Genomic DNA, 13,942 nt, shown 5'->3' with positions numbered 1-13,942 from the left:
AATGGAATCCTTACAGTCTACAGCAAGGGTAGGCAACATAGTGCCCATAGTCACTACTGCACCCCAGACAACTTTTTTGGTGCCCGCCAAGATGCCCTACTCGTCCCACTTACAGTTGGGATTGCCGTGAAATAGGTTTCTGTTGGTGCTGAAAACTGGGTTCAAAGGGGTTGTTTAGTGTGAAGTGGCTCTGACTCTACTTCTGCCTTGTACTCAGGATTTGGGGCAGGTTTTTTTATCCTTTGCCACACCTCCCATTATTACTGTTTTGTGATGGTGCCCAGGACAGTCACTCAAATTGCGAAATATGTCCAGGGCCCAAAAGCATTGCCTACACCCTGGACTACAGCAACACCCAACTTTTATCTTTAGGCTGTTGCTGGACCCAATTGGCCCCAAATTGGCTCACCTGGTGCTCTCCAACAAGGCTTGGAGGGTCTTCCATAAATTTGGTTGTGAATGTGTAATTGGACATCAATAAGGCATTAGGCAGCACTAATTGCATTCAATGTTTTCAGGGTTGAGGAAAAGACTGTCTCTTTCCTCTTACCTGAGCTGTTCCTACACCATATAATACCCTATCTCCTTCCCCATCCTAATTGGGTTGCTGTGTCTTCCCACGCATTGTGACTTGACATATTTCAGTCAGCCACTCAAATTACAGTAAGCGTTCTCCCTTTCCCATGAATAAAGCCCAGCAACACCCCTACTCTTAAAATTATAGGACACAACCTGAAAACAACTGCATCCTATGTTAAATAAAGCTCACCACAGGAATCTGCTAAGAGGACTTTTTCACCAGTTTTATCTTATGAGTGGATCCTAAGAGAACATGGAAGAGAGGTAATTGTTCATGAAAGAATGCAGCTTGTCTTATACTTAATTCTATCATATTCTGTGTGCTAAGATGGTTGTAGTGCTTAGCTTACTTATTAGGAAAGTTCTACAGAAGAACCAGTTTATATTGGCCAGAAAAGATTCAAACTCCAGGCTTTCTGACTTGAAAATGTGTTTATCCATTCCTTCAAGACACAGTGGTGAGGGACCCATTTGCCAATGTACAATCCTTTTAGGGACATTCCTGAAATTGAATCAAGAGCCATGGTTGTTGATAGTCTAGCCTCAAACCAGTATAAATCAAATTTAAGTATTGCCTGTACACCTTTAAAGCATTTTCCTAGCCAGAGGGTAGAAACTTGCTTGTAAAGAAAAGTGTGTTAAGATTCTCAGCTGAATTTTCTATTCTTGCAAAATTGTGATATTCATATGTAGTACTCCTTGTTTAAATTCACTGCATTCAAACTAATAGCATTCTAGGAAGGCCCTTTCTAAGGGATTCCCCTCCCTCCGGCAGACTATTTATTTTGCTAATTGTTTACTATTTCCCACCTTGATTCTGAAGGTGGGTGAACATAAAAGAGAGGCTTAGTGGCTTTAAAAACTGGATTGAAAACAGCAAGATACAAAACAGTGTACAATAATGAGATCGCATAAAAATCAAATAAAAACACTGGAAAACAGCAGCATTACAGTAAAAACAATAACAAATAGCTGACAACCTCAGCTCCCAAAACCTCTTAAACAGCTCAAATTTTGACTGATCTTTTAAGTGGCAGTGTGACACCATCTAGAACAGATTGTACATCTGCTCATGAGCTTGCCTCTCAGCCAACAGAGGTTTCAGCAAGTGGCTACTCAGCTGGGCAGGCCTCCCTTTGTATGAGTCATTCAACATAGCACCATAACTGAACAAGGCCCATCTTCCTTGTCCAACTGCCTTGCTTCTGAAATTGGACGGGATGAGACAGAAATCCTGGCTGCACGTGATTAAGGCCCAATAATAATAATAAATTTAATTTTTACCCACCTCTCCCTCTGGATTGAGGCAGGAACAGCATTAAATACAATATAAAACATAAAACTGGTTAAAAGAGCATATAAAACCAATGCAATATTAAATCTTGTAAAAAAAAACCTCACCTCATGTAGAGAATGTTTTATCTGGATCTTACCATAGCATGAATTATTGTGGCAAGGTCTCCTTTTTTCCTGGTAAGGGGTTTTGATGATGTACCAACCTAAACTAGTAAATGTCACCCCTAGGCACTGCTACCACTTTGATATCCAGAAGCACTCTGAGGCTATGAAAGTGATCTTTAAGGGGGAATGCATTGCCATTCAGAATAAATAGTACACCTCATTGTTGTTCAATAAATGGTACACCCCAACTGTCCTATTTTGTCCAGCTTAATTTTCAATTGGTTTTCCCCAGCCAGTCCATTGCTAAGCTAAGTTAACACTGCTTCCCTAGGATCTCATAAAAAGACAGAACAAGGTATCATCAGCATATTGATGAGAGCAACCTCTCCTAGTGGTTTCACATCGATACTGAACAGCATGGGAAATGAGATTGTTCTCTGTAGCATCCTGAAGCCATGAAGTGGAACAGCTGTCTCCCAGTGTCACCTTCTGAGTTCTCACCCTTCAAGAATGACCAGAGCATTATTTATTTATTTCATTTCATTTCTATACCGCCCAATAGCCGGAGCTCTCTGGGTGGTTCACAAAAATTAAAAACATTCAAAGTATAAAACAACAGTATAAAACCATAATATAAAATACAATATAAAAGCTCAACCAGATAAAAACAATATACAGTGTTCCCCTTGCCCACAATTCAATCCCAGTGAAGCATCCTAGAAGAATTTATAGTCAATACTATCAAAAACTGCTGAGAATTCCTGGAGAAACAGTAGGGTTGCATTCCCCTTGGTGCAGATCTTCCATTGGAGTAACAAGGCCAGAAACTGGATTGAAATAGATTCCGATATCTATTCCTTTGTAAAACCTGGCCATAGTTCCTAGAATTGAGCATTTTTGCTTCACCATGCTGTTCAAAATCCACATTCATGTTACTGAGTGACACTCTTCAGTTGTAGTGACAGCAGAGAAGTTGGTTACTCTGATTTCTATGGCATAGTTTCTTAAATGGACACAGTTCCAAGCTGAATGTCACTTGCTATGTAAATGGGAAATCCAATTTTAAATGGATTGCCTTGTACAAAGGTTGTAGGTATTACATGATGTCTATATAGCTTTATAAACAGTGCTGTGATGGAGTTAGTGATTGTGGTCCGTGTTGGTACCAGTGATGTGAGGAAATATAGTTGTGAGGTCCTGGAAGCCAAATTTAGCTGGCCAGGGAGGAGCTTGAACTCCAGGAGACAGGCTCCACTTGAATCAGAATAAAACCAGACTGTTGGCTCTTAATATAAAAACGGTAACAGACAAGTTTTTTACTTGAACCCTGAGTAAAACCCAACAGGAGCTGGGAAGCATCGTCTCAGAATGAATCCTCTCTAGAGGATGGAGGTGATTCCAATTGCCTGAATGGAGACAGGGAGAGACTGGGCCATGAGCATATGGTGAGCCAGTCAAAAAGTTCTAAGGGCCATAGCAGAAGATGCACACGCCAGAGACATCTCAAGAGGACCACTGTGTATAGGCATTTCTATGCTAACACTAGAAGTTTCCTAGCCAAGATGGGAAAGTCGGAGTGCCTGGTTTTAAGGGAGAATTTAGATATAGTGGGCATAATGGAAAACCAGTGAAATGGAGAGAACTGATGGGATATGATCATCTTAGGATATAAACGCTATAGGAAGGGCAGGAAAGGGCGTAGAGGAGATGTTGGTCTGTAGGTCAAAGAGGGCAAACTGTCAAGCGGCCTAAAAAACTTAAAAGGGGCAGACTCTTCCACAGAAGTGCTCCAAAATGCTGGGCTCCAAAAGTACTAGTATTTAATGTTGTTCCCTGCCTTGATCAAGAAGGAGAGGCAGGTAAGAATTATTATTATTATTATTATTATTATTATTATTATTATTATTATTTATTGCCATGTTATTGTCCTCCAGCCAGAATGCTCAGTGTGACCTTGCAGATGGAAAATGGAATCAGAGACATCCAAATAAAGTGTAATAATGGGCGACTTTCATTACCCCCACATTGACTGGATAAATGCATGTTCCAGTAACAACAGTTTAAATTTCTTGATGCCGTAAATTACTGTACTCTGGAAGAATTGGTCATGGAACTGACCAGAATGGAGTCAAGCCTAGATTTAATCCTAAATGGTGACACCCAAGACCTAGTGTGAGATGTGACTATCAAACCAATTGGAAACAATGACTATAGTGTTATCAGATTTAATATATATTTAAGAGGCAAATTGCCAAGGAAGTCCAACACTGTCACATTCAAAAGAGAAAATGCAGGGACTGGTAAAAATAAAGTTTGATTGAGAGAATCACGAGGGTTAACTCTCTTCAAAATGCTTGGAGGTTATTCAAAACCAAAATAATAGAAGCTCAGCTAAAATGTATACTGCCAGTTAGGAGAGGTCACCAGCATGATTAACAAGCAGTGTCAAGGAAGTTATTAGAGAAAAAGCTTCCTTCAGAAAATGGAAGTCTTGCCCAAATGAGAAAAACAAAAAGGAACACAAGCTTGCATAAAGGAAATACAAGTGGATGCAAAAAAGTATTTTGACAAATATATTGCTAACAACTCCGAGGCCAACAATAAAGAATTCTTTGAATATATCAGAAGCAGGCAACCCGCTAGGGAGGCAATTGGGACTGTTGGATAACAATGGAGTTAAAGGAGGATAAGGAGATTGTGAAAAGCTGAATGAATTATTTAATCAGTCTTCGCTGCAGGAGATATAGCACAAATACCTTTACCTGAACTGATGTTTTCAGTATGGGAGTCTGAGGAACTGATGCTAATAATAATAATAATAATAATATAGCACTTTCTAACAAAGTGCTGTACATGAGATAAATCACAGTGAGATAACATTCTTGATATTATAGACAAATTGAAAGCTAATCAATCATTGGGCCCAGATATTATTCATCCCAAAGTTCTTAACTCAAATATGAAATTGCTGGTCTTCTAACAAAGGTTAGTAACATCTACCTAAATCAGCATCCATACCACACCATTTAGCTTTACATCTTTTCTTAGTAAATTGGTTGAAAGGCTTGTTAAAGATAATGTTAGTAAACCTATAAAAGGATAAGTCCTGCTGAAAAAGAATTGTCGGTCTCTCTAAAGATAAATCCTGTCCGACTAACCTTTTGGAGTTACTTGACAGTGTCAGTGAACACACAGATAGGGGTAATCTGGTAGTCATTGTTCACTTGGACTTCCAGAATGCTTTTGACAAAGTCCATCGCCATGGAATCAGAGGAGAGATCCTCTTGTAGATCAGTAACTTTTTAAAGAACAGAAAGCAGGGAAGTAGGACTACATGGTAAACTCTCTCAATGGAGGGAAGTAAATAGTGGTGTCTCACAAATATTTGTTTTAGGGCCAGTGCTTTTCAAACTTGCTAATAAATGTTCTGAAATTAGGAGTCACCAGTGAGGTAGCCAATTTTGCTGATAACGCCAAATTATTTAGGGTGGTTAAAACGAAAAGGGACTGCAGAGAGTTCCAAAAGGAGCTCTCCAAACTGGGAGAATGGGCATCGAAGTGCTGATTGGGATTCAGTTTAAGCATATATAAAGTGATACACGTTGGGGCAAAAAAATCCCAGCTTCACATATACACTGATGGGATATGAGCCAGCATGACTGACCAAGAAAGAGATCTTGGGGTTGTGGTGGTGACCGCAATAAAAATGTTAACCCAGTGTGTGGCTGTTGTGAAAAGGGAAAGCTCCATGTTACACATAATTAGGAAAACTGCCAATATCATACTGCCCCTATTAATATCTACGATGCAACCAGACTTAGAATACTAAGTACAATTCTAATAGCTGTATCTCAAAAAAAGGATATTGTACAGCTGGAAAAGATGCAGAAAAGGCAACCAAAATGATCAAGGGGCTGGAGTAGTTCCAGTATGAGGAAAGAGTACAATGTTCTAGGCTGTATAAGGGGGCACATTAGAGATGTATAAAATTATGCATGGTGTGGAGGAAATAGACAGGGAAAGATTTCCCCCTGTCTCATAATACTAGGATCCAGGCTCTTCACATGAAGCTCATTGGTGGGAGATTCAGGACAAATAAAAGGAAGTAATTCACACAGCGCATAGTTGAACTGTGGACTTCCCTACCACAAAATGTAGTGATGTCCTCAAATACGGAAGGGTTTAAAAGAGAATTAGACAAATTCATGGAGGTTAAGGCTATTGGTGGTTACTAATCCTGAGGACTATCTGCTGACTCCAGTATGCCTATGTTTGCCATGTGCTGGGGAACACAACTGGGAGGATGCTATTGCTCTCATGTTCTACTTGTGAGTTTTCTGCAGGCAGCTAGTTGGCCTCTATGTGAAAAGAATGCCAGACTTTGGTGGAGCCTTGGTCCAAACAAACATAGAGGCCTTATAAGCCCCTTCCAACGCAAGTATTTGATCATTCTTATATTCTTAAGTGACTAAAAAGATCAGAGACACTTGCGGCCAAATGTTGTTGCCCTCACTTCAGCTGAATGATGGAATTTGGGCTTCTTAGTTAAACTTGGCAGTTCAGTCCCTTTTATCCTTTGGTGAGTATGCTTAGGGGCATAGAGGCTGGATGAGATTTAAGTGGTCTCACGCTGCCTCCAACATTTCCAACAACCACTGGTGCCTCCACTCTAGATTAACTAGGGATCCAGCCGGACAAGTGGAATTTCTGGTCCTTGGGCTCAGCTCTCACAAAAAGATTCATCCCAAATGTTTGCTGCTCCTCTGACAGCTGCCTTCAAGGCAGTAGCTATTTATAACAAAATGTGACCTACCTACAAATGCATCACTCTGTGGGGCTTTATTGTGTTAGTCATTTAATCATTGCCAGATCCAGATTCTCAAGAAACCTACTCTTGATAGGCTATCTCTGTCTAACTACCGACCTGTCTCTTTGTTGCCGTTTGTTTCAAAGATCCTGGAGCGTGTGGTCTACTCTCGTTGTCTTGATTTTCTTTCTAGTAACTCTGCTCTGGATCCTTTTCAATCTGGATTCCGTCCTTTGCATTCCACTGAAACAGCCCTTACTAAGATTACCAATGATCTTACTGCCAAGTCTAAAGGCCATTATTCCGTTCTTATTCTCCTTGATCTAACTGCAGCCTTTGACACGGTTGATCATGATCTTCTTTTAGATTCCCTTCATGACCTTGGATTTTGTGGCTCTGTCTATAACTGGTTTTCCTCCTATCTAGCGGGTCGCTCTTTCAGCGTGTTGGCTAATGGCAGCTCGTCTTCTTCTTTTCCCCTTTCAGTAGGGGTTCCGCAAGGCTCGGTGCTTGGTCCGTTGTTGTTTTCTTTATACATGTTGCCCTTGGGTAATCTTATTCAATCTCATGGCCTCCAATATCATCTGTATGCCGATGATACACAATTATATCTTTCATCTCCGGATCTTTCTCCTGATGTTCATGATCGTATCTCGGCATGTCTTTCAGATATCTCAGCTTGGTTGCTTCATCGTCGTTTGAAACTTAATATGGCAAAGACTGAATTGCTTGTTTTTCCTCCTAAACCTTCTCCTCATCTCTCATTCTCTCTTACTGTCAATGATGTTACACTTACCCCAGTCAAGGAAGCTCGTAGTCTTGGCTTTATATTTGATTCCTCGCTCTCCTTTATTCCTCATATTGAGACAGTAGCTAAATCCTGTTGTTTTTTCCTGTATAATATTGCCAAGATTCGATCATTTTTGTCTGTCTCTTCTGCCAAGACTCTTGTTCATGCATTGGTTATCTCTTGGTTGGACTACTGCAACCTTCTTCTCACTGGCCTTCCTTCTTCTCACATCAGTCCATTGGTTTCTGTTCACCACTCTGCTGCTAAGATCATCTTCTTGGCTCGCCGCTCTGATCATGTTACTCCGCTTCTGAAATCTCTTCATTGGCTTCCAATTCACTTCAGAAGCCAATATAAACTTCTCCTGTTGACCTACAAAGCTTTTCACTGTCTAGCTCCTTCCTATCTCTCCTCTCTCATCTCACACTATCGCCCCGCTCGTGCTCTTCGCTCTTCTGATGCCATGTTTCTCGCCTGCCCAAGGGTCTCTACTTCCCCTGCTCGGCTTCATCCATTTTCTTCTGCTGCCCCTTATGCCTGGAACGCTCTTCCAGAACATTTGAGAACTACAACTTCAACCTCAGCTTTTAAAGCTCAGCTAAAAACTTTTCTTTTTCCTAAAGCTTTTAAAACCTGATTTTTTTATGACTTTATACTCTTAGTTTTACCCTACCCAGTGCCTGTTTGCATTCTCTTCCCCTCCTTATTGTTTTATTATGATTTTATTAGAATGTAAGCCTATGCGGCAGGGTCTTGCTATTTACTGTTTTACTCTGTACAGCACCATGTACATTGATGGTGCTATATAATAATAATAATAATAATAATAATAATAATAATAATAATAATAACCTTAAAACCAAATCTAAGCTCCCCTTCATTATCTCATCCAGGGGGTGGAGATTTTGAGTGGGCAATATTAACAGAAACTTCCATCTATCTCTCTACTTACCAGGGAGTCTCTTCAGCATTGAGCAGATTTGCATAGCTTTCATTATATATGAGCTCACCCTCCTTGGTTAGGAAAACATATGTGAGACAGACATACGTGTGTACAAACATGTGCACAACTTGCCCAATTTATTTCTATCTCTAAGGGAAGGAGAGTTATTGCAAAGTTCATCCAGGCTTCCATTCCCACATATAACATCTTTTGATATGGTGAGAAAGCAGGTATGTTCTATTTTGATCCACTGTGCTCCTAATATATAAACCAGTTTCTCTGAACTTATAGGATTTTTTTTCTCTTACAAAGTGCACTGCAAGTAGCTGCTGGATTTATTCCCCTCCCTGTTCTACTATATATGATGGGAAAGGAAGGCATTCAATAGAATCATATGGTTGGAAAGGTACCTCAGAGAATATCTAGCCCAACCCCCTGTTCAGTGCACACCTTGCTCTACACACTACAGCTGTAACATCCCTTACAAATGGCTATCAGGACTCTGCTTAAGTATCTCCATCGAATCACCTCCTGAGGCAATCTGTTGCACTGCTGAATAACTCACTATTAGGAAGTTTCTCCTTCTCAGCAATTTCCACCCCTTGGTTCTAGTCCTGCCCTCTGAACCAACACAGAATGTCTGCTCCATTTTCTTCATAGTAGCCTTTCTGATGTTTGAGGACCTCCCGTTAATCTTTTCTCTAGGCTAAATATACCAAGCTTTTTTCAACTGTTCCTCATAGCACTTTGTTTTCAGTCTACTTATCATGCTAGTTGCTCTTCTCTGGATATGTTCCAGTTTGCCAGTGTCACTAAAATAGGGTGCCCAGAACTGTACCCAATATTTAAAATGCAGTAACAGAATAGAGCAGAACTATTACTTCTCGTGATCTACAGACTATACTTCTGCCAATGCAGCCCAAGGTTGTGTTAGCGGTCTTCACTGCCACATCATTGCGGGCTCATATTCAGTTTGTGACCCACTAAGACACCTAGAATCTACTGCTGCCAAGCTAGGTCTTCCCCCATCGTATATTTGTGTTGTTGATTTTTTTGTACCTGAATGCAAGACCTTACTTTGCCTTTCTCACAGATGTTAAAGAGAAAGAAAAAGAAAAAGATCTGGACAAAGTGGAAGAAAAGGAACATGACAAGGAAGAAGAGAAGCCTACAGAAAGAAGTATGTATGGCAAAGATGAAAGAATCATATTGCTGAAAATTCTTTTCAGACTGTTTGAAAGTAGTATATTTTAAGTGGAGTATTCAATAAAATGTTCCAGTGTACCCTCTTTCCTAATAGGAGTGCTTCTGTTCAGGACTGTAGCTGCCTTGGGGGTGGGGTGAGGGGGGAAAATACATCTTTTTCTCCCTTCCCCCCCACCTCCTCTGGCTGTGCTGTATAGCATTAAATGGCTCAGATTTAGGATTACCTGCCAGCCCAAAATGTAAGTATTTTACACATGTATAGTATGAGGAATATTTTAAACTTGTTTGTATATGGAGTCCTCAAGAGTAGTAAATGTGTTCTTCCTTTCTTTTCTCCTGAAACATTTCTGTATAATGCAGGGAAGGAGGGTGTCTTCGAACATCATGTTATGACTCTCCTCCTTCCACCCCACCTCAATAGTTTATATAAGCTGCAAAGAGATTTAAGTAGGCTGATTCCCTTTCCCCGTTCACCTCCAGTTTCTATCTCCTTCCCCCTCCCCATCTGACCCTTCAATATTCCATTGTCAGATCATTGTCAAGTTGTTTTATTTTCTGTGAACTTATATCTGTGTTCCTAGGGAATCTATGTTTGGATGGCCCTGTTTTGTTTCCAAGCTGATAGGCATTCAACCACCTGAGTTTGTTATTAGAGAGAATGAAGTGTGCTAACACTTGCCTGAAAATTATGATGATCTTACAAAATAGAATGCAAAGGTACCTTGCCAGTTCCCAGCACCTTTTCACTGTTAGTACATATCAGAAAAGAAACTATTAGTTCCCCTTATATGTTCACTCTAAATTATCTTGTAGAATATATTTTATTTATTCGTTTCAAAATATTTATATCCTGCCTACTAACTCTAGTTCTGAAGGTGGCTTACAGTATATTTAGAATACAATAAAGCAGACCATTAGGATGTAAAAGTCACTCATGTGGCAGGCTGTCCTTAACTAGCCTGCTGCTGATCTGTCTTGTGGCTCTTGGTAGAGATGTGAAGGCCCGGAAAAAACCCAGAAAAATTCAGAAAAAAACCGTTTTTTCCCAAAGCCTCTTGGTTTTTTTCCAAAAAAATTGGAAAAATTGAAATGAAGAAAAAATGGATTATGGGATGTTTTATTTTAGCACTAGCAAAAAAGCCCATCATACGACAGGTGTAGAGGAGTAGTCTGGTGAGGAGGTTAGTGAGCTTTGGCCCCTCTGCTAGGCCGGAAGCTCCTGGCAGTTATCTTTCGCAGAACTTGGAACTTCCATAGACGTCCGCAGTTCCAAGAAACGTCACTAGATGGCGCCAGAGGTAAAACACTATTTCTCAGAACTTGGAAATTCCATAGAAGGCCGCAGTTCCGAGGAATGTCCCTAGATGGCGCCAGAGGGCAAAACCTAGAAGTGGCTTAGAGGAGCCCTCTGGCCTTCTATCTTGGAACTTCCCTAGATGGCAGTTATTTTTCTTGGAACTTCCATAGAAGGCCCTGTAAGCTCAGAATTTTTAAACATGCAAATAGGAGAGAATGCAGAGGCAGTGGATTGCCCAATAAGTGCAAATAGGAGAGAACATGCAAATAGGAGAGAAGGCAGAGGCAGTGAATTGGCCTACTGGTTGGCGATGTCATTGTGACATCACCAACCAGTAGGCCAATCCACTGTCCCTGCCTTCTCTCCTATTTGCATAAGTGGCTTGGAGGAGGCCTCTGGGCTTTTATATTTATATATATATAGATGAATAAAATGATAAGGCAAGGTGTTCAGACATTTACTTCTCCAAATGATTTCTAAAAACTGTATAGTATCAGATTATTACTATGTCTGTGCACCAAGGACAAGCAAGTCCTAGGTTGCAAACTGAGACTACAACTCTCAAATGCAAGAGGAAGATGCATTTCTGCCTCTAGGGGGCACTACCATTGAAGCAGACACTGAAACGAAGAGTGATAGCTATAGGGCAGAAAATGAGTCTGATTAAATTTCATGCATATTCATTGAATCTTGGTTCCCCCTTTTTTCTCAGTTCTTTTTATGGGAATGGGTGCTTTATGTCTTGACACTGGAGGACTAGCGGAAACATAAATAATTTTCTTTGTTACTAATGTTGGTGGTTTCTTCTATTGTTGTTTTAAATTGATTTATTGCCTGCTCCTCATAAACTGGCAGAACCAAAGAAGTTCCTTACAGTTCAAGTGTTCCTAACAGTTCAAGAGCTTGTAGCTCCATTTGTTACCAAAAAAAGTAAAAAAGTAAATTAAATTTGTAATAATTGTTTGAATACACTGTACTTTTAATACACCAAATGTAATAATTTTATGCCAAACCAACTTGGACATAATTACATTTTATGTTACTAAAGTAACAAAGTGACTTTCAATCTGTAAAAAGTGCTAATACTGCATTATTTCAAAAATTTCCATTTCCCCCCGAAAAAAACGGGGGGAAATCGGGTTTTTTCCATGGCTTCAAAATTTCCAGAAATTTTACATCTCTAGTTCTTGGTGGCAGATATGAGATCGTGCGAGAGCAAGGGTGTTTACAAGTCATCCTCTAGTTCTCAGATGTCTCAGTTACTACTTTGAGGAAGATATTGCTATACAGTCTCCGATCCCAAGTAGTAGATGTCTTGAGTGCCATTTTCTTGGTAGAAAGGGTTGTGGTGGTATACAGATCGATTCAAATAAATAATGAAATAGTGTTTTTCCTAGAAAGCCTAAGGGCCTGTTCAGACAATATACTAAGCCATAGTTAGGCCTCTAATCGTTTTGCATCAAATGATTAGTGAGTGTGTTTAAATTGTGGTTATGTAGCCTCCATGGTAAACACAACACACTAAGTTATGGTTCACAAGACACGCTAAGCCATAATGTTTAGCTCAAAATGCTTAACTACCATGGCTTAGCATGTCATCAGAGTTTATTTATTTATTTATTTATTTAGAATATTTATATACCGCTCCTCATTGAAAAAATTTCGGAGCGGTGTACAAGGTAAAATGAAAATAAAAACAGAATAAAATAGTTAAAACAAAATTTAAAAAGAAGCAAAAAACAACAACACAGAAATCCAAGGCTGCATGTTAAAGAAAGGCTTCTTGGAATAAAGATGTTTTCAGGAGGCGCCGAAAGGAATACAAGGTTGGAGCCTGTCTGACCTCCAGAGGCAGGGAATTCCACAGGAGGGGCGCCACCATGCTGAAGGCTCTTCCCCTGGTGGATTCCAATCGGAGGATGGATCTAGGTGGAACCACCAGGAGCAGGCCCTCGGATGACCTCAGTGACCGGGCAGGTTGGTAAGGGAGAAGGCGCTCTCTCAGGTATCCTGGTCCCAAGTTGTTTAGGGCTTTGTACACAAGTACAAGAACCTTAAACCTGGCCCGGTAGCGAATAGGCAGCCAGTGCAGTTCCCTCAGCAGAGGAGTTACATGCTGGAAAGGGGCAGCTCCAGACAACAGCCGAGCTGCAGCATTCTGCACTAGCTCCAGCTTCCGGAGCAGCTTCAAGGGCAGCCCCACATAGAGCGCATTGCAGTAATCCAATCTTGAGGTTACCAATGCCTGTACCACCGTGGTCAAGCTATCCCTGTCCAGGAGAGGCTGTAGTTGGCGAACCAACCGAAGATGGTAAAAGGCACTCCGAGCCGTGGCAGCTACTTGAGCCTCCAATGACAGAAATGGGTCTAAGAGTACCCCCAAACTACGAACCTGTTCTTTCAGAGGCAGAGCAACCCCATCCAGAACAGGCAATGAGCCTGTCTCCCGGACTCGGGAACCACTCACCCACAGGGCTTCCGTCTTGCCAGGATTCAGTCTCAGTTTATTGGCCCTCATCTAGCCCATTACTGAGTCTAGGCACTGGTCCAGGACTTGCACAGCCTCACCTGATTCAGTTGTCACAGGGAGATAGAGCTGCGTGTCATCAGCGTATTGATGGCATTTAGCTCCAAATCCCCTAATGACCACTCCCAACGGCTTCATATAGATGTTAAATATCATTGGGGACAAGATGGTGCCCTGCGGCACTCCATAGCTCAATTGCCAGGAGGTCGAGGACTGGTCACCCAATGCTACTCTCTGAAAATGACCCTGTAGGTAGGACCGGAACCACTGTAAAACAGTGCCTCCGATGCCCATCCCACAGAGTCGATCCAGGAGGATACCATGGTCGATGGTATCAAAAGCCGCCGAGAGATCAAGCAGGATTAACAGGGTTGCATTCCCCCTGTCCCTCT

The 13,942-nt window shown here is 41.0% G+C and overlaps 1 protein-coding gene across 5 annotated transcripts in view; it reads left to right on the top strand.

Moving 5' to 3' along the window:
- ATF7IP (activating transcription factor 7 interacting protein) overlaps positions 1-13,942 on the top strand; it is a 101,380-nt gene that overhangs the window by 48,575 nt on the left and 38,863 nt on the right. For 3 of the 5 annotated variants that reach the window (XM_063133655.1, XM_063133650.1, XM_063133656.1), the window contains exon 3: positions 9,614-9,700. In XM_063133655.1, coding sequence (XP_062989725.1) covers positions 9,614-9,700 — 87 coding nt within the window. The remainder of the gene's footprint in view (positions 1-9,613; positions 9,701-13,942) is intronic. The other 2 variants (XM_063133654.1, XM_063133651.1) reach the window with 2 other exon arrangements.

The sequence above is a fragment of the Elgaria multicarinata genome, chromosome 9, assembly GCF_023053635.1.
Source record: "Elgaria multicarinata webbii isolate HBS135686 ecotype San Diego chromosome 9, rElgMul1.1.pri, whole genome shotgun sequence".
NCBI classification, from domain to species: Eukaryota; Metazoa; Chordata; class Lepidosauria; order Squamata; family Anguidae; genus Elgaria; species Elgaria multicarinata.
This window is presented reverse-complemented; position numbering and strand designations above follow the sequence as displayed.